The 6,966-nt window shown below is 45.4% G+C and overlaps 1 protein-coding gene across 1 annotated transcript in view; it reads right to left on the bottom strand.

Moving 5' to 3' along the window:
• Positions 1–5,502, bottom strand: part of LOC122931519 (neurofibromin-like) — a 28,138-nt gene extending 22,636 nt beyond the window's left edge. The window contains exon 1 of the mRNA XM_044285587.1: positions 5,254–5,502. Within this exon, the coding sequence (XP_044141522.1) occupies positions 5,254–5,313 (60 nt within the window). The 5' untranslated portion in view covers positions 5,314–5,502. The remainder of the gene's footprint in view (positions 1–5,253) is intronic.
• Positions 5,503–6,966: the final 1,464 nt, after the last annotated feature.

A 6,966-nucleotide genomic window follows, 5' to 3' on the forward strand; every position in this document is an offset into this window, starting at 1 on the left:
TTAGTTAACCCATCAAAATTAGCCCGTTTAAGGGCTCTTTCACACTTGCGCTTTTCTTTTCCAGCATAGAGTTCCGTCGTCGGGGCCCTATGCCGGAAAAACCTGATCAGGCATATCCCCATGCATTCTGAATGGAGAGAAATCCGTTCAGGATGCATCAGGATGTCTTCAGTTCAGGACCGGAACGTTTTTTGGCCGGAGAAAATACCGCAGCATGCTGCGCTTTTTGCTCCGGTCAAAAATACTGAACACTTGCCTCATCGACAGATCCGTCCTAACATCTTCAGTTGTTTCGACGCAACGACAGATCCAGAAGTTGCGTCTGCGCCAGGAAGAAGGAATGGCTTGGCTGGCGTGAAAACTTCCACTAGACAGCCCGCGCGAAATAATTTACATACCGGATCTGCTCATCAGTACACGACGGATCCTGCCCCATGCCAGATCCGTACAACGGAACCGGAAAAAAAAAAGGTTGATGTTGGCTTCAGGATTTCCGGATCAGTATGTTACCAAAAAAGCCGGAAAGACGCATCCGGAAAGAAAAAAATCATGCGTTCTTACGCATTTTTCCGGATCAGGCAAAAGGAGTACACGACGGATCCAGACAACGCAAGTGTGAAAGAGCCCTTAGCCAATTTAGGCCTCTTTCACACAGTGTTTTGGTCAGTGATTCCCATCAGTGATTGTGAGCCAAAACCAGGAGTGGAGCCTCCACAGACATAAGGTACAAGGGTCCATTCATGCGTCCGCATTTTGCGGAACGGAATTGCGGACCCATTTATTTCTATGGGGTCCGCAATTCCGTTCCAGAAAAAAATAGAACACGTCCTATTCTTGTCCGCAATTGCGGACAAGAATAGGCATTTTCTATTAAGTTCCGGCGATGTGCAGTCTGCAAAATGCGGAACGCACAATGCCGGTGTCAGTGTTTTGCGGATTCATTGATTCGCAAAACACACACGGCCGTGTGAATGGACCCTAAGGGAAAGATCTGCACCTGTTCTGTGTATAGAGCCACACCAGGTTTGGGCTCACAATCACTGATGGAAGTCACTGACCGAATACCTCAGGTCTCGTTCATCTGCATTTTCTGTGGAGAGCACACATACCCATCGATTTTAATGTGTCAAAAACGAAAAGTGGAATCTGAAGCCAGTTCTACTTTACCCGTTTGATAAATGACCCCCTGTGTGTCTGTGAAAGGCCACTGACCCAACACAGATGGCACCGTGTTTGGTCCATTTTTCACTGCCCACTAATAGGAGATGCGATGGAAATTAATTTACAGCTAAGCAGTGTCCGTGGAATATGGAAGACGTACGGAGGGCAGTAAAAAAGGAACACGAATCCTTCACGCATGGATTTTCCATGGACTGCAAACGGACACAGAAATGCGAATGAGGTCTTAGGCTTTCCAATTTTCTTCTGCTGCATTTTTGCCGTATCGCATATAGACAAATTATTTTATATGGTGCCGCAATAAATTTGGACTGCACACGAATGTTGTGAGTAGAGATGAGCGAATCGACTTCGGATGAAACATCTGAAGTCGATTCGCATAAAACTTTGCTCTAATACTATACTGAGCAGGAGCTCCATACAGTATTAGAATGTATTGGCTCTGATGAGCCAAAGTTATTGCTTTGCGAAGTCTCGCGAGACTTCACATAATAACTTCTGAAATTTATACTGTAAAAAAACATTTCCCAAACTCCGGTTCGGTTCCAAGGTACCATTTGGTTCGGTTCCAAGGTTTTTTTACAGTATAAATTCATTTTATTACCCGAAGTCTCGCAAGACTTCAGAGCATTAACTTCGGCTCATAAGAGCCAATACATTCCAATACTGTATTGAGCTCCTGCTCCGTACAGTATTAGAACAATTTTTATGTGAATCGACTTGATGTTTCATCCAAAGTCGATTCGCTCATCTCTAGTTATGAGTGTGCTGTCCCCATCCACGTCCATCCCGCAAGTTATAGAACATGTCTTATTGTTGCCCATTTTGTGGACAAGAACAGGCGTTTCTACTACTGAGCCTGTGGAAAAATCTGCACACGTGGCCGATAGCCGTATTTTGTGGATCTGCTGTTTGCGGACTAGAAAATACATACATATACTTTTTTGGTGAACGGACCAAATTTAGTTTCCATTGTGTTTCCTTTTCTGCTCCGTTTTTCCATATGGCATATACAGTATACAGTAATTACATAGAAAAAAATTGGGCTGGGCATAACATTTTCAATAGATGGTTCCGCAAATACAGAACGGATATGGAAGACATACGGATGCATTTCCGTATGTGTTGGGTTTTTTTTTGTGGACCCATTGACTTGAATAGAGCCACGGAACATGATTTGCTGGCAATAATAGGACATGTTCTATCTGTCAACGGAAACGAAATGCATACGGAGTACATTCCGTATTTTTTTTTGCGGAACCATTAAAATGAATGGTTCCATATATACGGAACGCAAAAAACACTGAAAAAGCCATAGGGTCGTGTGAAAGAGGCCTTAGACTAAGGGTCCATTCACACATCCACGGATCCGCAAAACACGGACAACGGCAATGTGTGTTCTGCATTTTGTGGACTGCATATCGCCTGCACTATAATAGAAAAGGCCTAATCTTGTCTGCGGACAAGAATAGGACATGTTCTATTTTTTTCGGGAATGGAATTGCGGACCCGGAAGTGCGGACGTGTGAATGGAGCCTAATGGCTCACGCACACTAAAACTTTTTTGGTCTATGTCCGTTCTGTTTATTTTTTTGCGGCCCATAGGTGGAACCACTTAATTTAACGGGGCTGCGAAAACGGAAATTACTCCGTGTGCGTTCTGTATCCTTATGTCCACACATCCGTTCCGCAAAAAAATAGAACATGTCCTATTCTTGTCCGTTTTGTGGACAACAGGCATTGTTACAATGAATCCGCAAAAAAAAAAAAAAAAAAAAAAAAAAAAAAAAGGAGGATGTCACGTGGATGTCATCAAGATTTTTTTGCTGATCCGTGTTTTGCGGATAGCAAAATACATATGGTCGTGTGCATGAGCCCTAAGGATGGTGTATGAAAGTAGCGCAGTCACATGCTCCAACGCGGCCATAATATGCCAGAAGAAACCGCTTCACAACAGGAGGGCGTGAGCGAAAACGATGCAGAACGTCTGCAAAAGACAAATTACGTTTCCTATGCATTTCTTTAAAGGGGTATTCTGGTTATTTTAGGATGTCACCCCACTGACCATGAGAACAGCGGCCCCGCACCATGGGGAAGGGGGAACCCCAAAATGATTAGTGTCAGGTTGAGCATGCGCACTGCTGCTCCATTCATCTCTACGGCCGGAGATAGCTGAGCGCTTGTACTCTGATATCTCTGACCGCTCCATAGAGGAATGGAGAGGAGAGACGCATGCTTGTCCACCTCTACATTCAAACAGGAGAACATGATAAGACCTTGTAATGGAACAACCCCTTTAAGGGGTTCTCTAGGATTTGAATATTGATGACCTAGCCTCAGGAGAAGCTTCCACACTGGAACTACAGCTCCATCACTTGTGTAGTGAACGGCTCTCGTTTCTGAAACGTCGCTACCATGGAACCCCCTTTAAAAGTACGTTCACAGGTCAAATCTCCGTGACAAGAATGGACATGTGAAAATCTATCGCCGGCATGAACTGGGGAGTTCAGCACAGACGCCACATCCACAGTGTGAACTTACCCTAAAAGCCTTCCTTCACATTATTTTATGCCACAAATGTTTTTGGCTTAAAAAAAAAAAAAAAACACACATGTATTTTGGTTTTGGTTTGTGCTGTTTTTCTAATGACACATTTTTCATGGTTCCCTTTCCTCCCCAGGATTTATTATCCCTGTAGAGAAGTTTGGGGAAAAACACCAGAATTATTATTATTATTTTTTTTTTTTATAAATCATCCATAAGGCATGCTGAATTTTGAAAATGTGCAACACCAGCCTAAACACAGCCCTCACACACAGAAACGCTTGTCCCAGAAGTAACAGGTGATCAACCCAGGATCTCATCCAGGCTACAAATTCTCAGCATCTTCATCATTTGCTGACTTTCCTGGGGCTTCCACCACAGCTCCATCGAGCACTTGATAAAGACAACGAGGTGTTTGATACATAATATATATGGAGGCTCTAATAGTTATGCAACGATGAATATCCTGGTGAATGTCTACTTTATTTCCCCTAAACATCTAGATGTAGAACCTTAGTAAAGAATCAGGAGACCCTTGGACAGGATCTATGAATGGTTCCTCCATAGATTAATAGAAAACAGAGGGATCATGTGAAGATGCCGCTTAATCCTCAATGATGATATGGTTCCTGACCTACACCAGCAAGCCTCAATCCATTATCCTGTTGTTAAGTCCACGTCATCTAATACTACATCCATCAACATGATAGAAAATAAGAATCTATCACAACACAATCTCTAAGAGCACAACCACACGGTCAAGGCCAGGACCAGGAGTGAAAAAAAATAAAAAAATAAAATAGATCAGAAGTCATATCTGTCCTTTATACTTTCTCTTCTTTTATGATCCACTCCCGATTTTGGCTTCCAGAGGTTCATGCAGAAACCTGACCACGTGGTGGTACCCTACAATTTTTCAAGGAGAACACCCTACAAGTGTCAGGATGAGCACAACACCAAGTAGAGAAGCTCTTCTCTCTTCTACTAAAGTCATTAGAACATTTCCCCATTCTGACATCACCATCTAAAGTTGAAAAATTGATAAAAAAAAAAACACTTTAGGAGCAAGTTAGAAGCCAAAGTGACCCAATAACTAGGTGTCAATAGAAAACCACCACAAACGGCGAAGAGCATTGACCTACCGCTGCCAAGCTATGGCATAATGGAGAAAGTAAAGAGTGGCAGAGTGATTAGGGTGAGTGTCAAATAGCCAGGCACTACAACAACCAGCAATACAGAAGGTCCTTACGTGTCCACCACATTCAGGAGACCATGAAGTCGGATGGAGAGCATAGGGTGCTCATGCCAGGCTGTCAAGTGTGCCATGGGTGACAATGTCCTGGCCCATCATGTATCCACACCAAGGCCAGAGCATTGCTGGGACCTGCAGTCCACACTCCAGGCCTGAGAAGATGCCAGGCAGGGGGCACCCCCAGAAGCCCCTCAGCTCTCCATCATCAGCAGCCTCCTCCATAGCAACACTCCCTTCCTCCTCCCTCTTCCCGGTACCCAAGTAACCATCCCAATTACCTGCTCTTCGAAGCGGTTCACCACGGCTTGCACCCATTCTACCGGCTTGTGAGCCGCCATCGCCCCGGCCCGGGGTCTCCCCCTTCCTCCTCTTTCCGGGGATCACAGGCCGCCGGAGGGGAGGTGATGATGATGACAGTAACCGTAACAGCTGCTGATTATTCCACCTCCTCCGTTTCCCCCCTTCCTCCACCTCCGCCGCCACCACCGCCGCCTCCACCTCCTCCCGCCGCCCCCTCCTCTCCTCCTCCCCGCTATCGCGCTCTCCCCTCGGCCATCACCGAAAAGACGCCATGACACCAGACCGGAAGTGCGATCACTCTGCTCGGCCCCGCGACTGCTGGGGAGGAGGCGCGCATGCGTACACCCCACTCGCGGCCAGGGCTTGCCGGCCGGGGGTGGGTGTGCGCGGCTCCAGTCATGAGGCGTGGCTTGGTAGACTTGGGAATTGGATTAACCCCCTACAGCAAACGTGAGATTCATCCAGAAAGACTTCTGTACAAGTTCGAGGGGCTTCAGTCTTCAGAAACTGCCGCCCCCCCCCCCAATCTAGCTCCAAACTTGACCCCCCAACTAGCTACCTTACACCGCTTTCACTCATGCCTGAATCACAGAGGTATCCAGGGACACCACACACATACTCATTGGCTTTAATGGATGTATTCACACATCAGTGGTGACACCACATGGCCCATTTGTGACTGTGATTATGGATCTCTCACACACATTTTAGTCTATAGCTCCATGAAAACCACAGACAACTCAGATGCCATGCATGTTTTGGTCCCTGGTTTTCAAGGATTGTTGCGAGGATATGTTCTGGAAATTAATCTTCAGCCCAGCAGTGTACATGGAACACGGATGACACACAAAGGGCATAAATCGGACACGTGGACGAAACACGGATCCTTCACAGACATCTTCCCGGATGAACCACTCAACTGACCATCTTGTCACACGTGTCATCACAGAGACTTATGAAGGTCTTGAGAACCTTCCTTCAGTGATCACTACTACCCACAATACATAACTTTGGTCTTGAGAACCTCCCATGATACTACTATCTACCTTACATACCTCCAGTCTTTATAACATTGCCCCTTTGATCATTTCTACTTACCTTATATACTGTGGCTCCAGTATGGAGAACCTTCCCCCATGATGACTACTACCTACCTTACATAGCTCTTCTCTTGAGAACCTTCCCCCATGATGACTACTACCTACCTTACATAGCTCTTCTCTTGAGAACCTTCCCCCAATGATGACTATTACCTACCTTACATAGCTCTACTCTTGAGAACCTTCCCCCAATGATAACTACTACCTACCTTACATAGCTCTTCTCTTGAGAACCTTCCCCCAATGATCACTACTACCTACATTACATAACTCCAGTCTATGGGAACCTCCACTACTATCTACCTTACACATCTCTACTATTAAGAACCTTCCCACCCCCGTGATCAGTATTACCTACCATACATAGCTCCAGTCTTGAGAACATGCTCATGATCACTATTACATACATAACATGGTTCTAGTCTTGAGACCCTTTCCCCCGTGATAACCACTACCTACCTTATTAAAACAATGCTTATAAAGGTATTGTATAAGAGCATTCAGTTGGAGAGACTTCATATTTTAAAGGCCACCTGTTGGCTCACTGAGAGCAGCATGCAGGAGCATATACAGACCTAAAAGGACCCCATA

This window comes from Bufo gargarizans, chromosome 3 (genome assembly GCF_014858855.1).
Source record: "Bufo gargarizans isolate SCDJY-AF-19 chromosome 3, ASM1485885v1, whole genome shotgun sequence".
Lineage (NCBI taxonomy): Eukaryota > Metazoa > Chordata > Amphibia > Anura > Bufonidae > Bufo > Bufo gargarizans.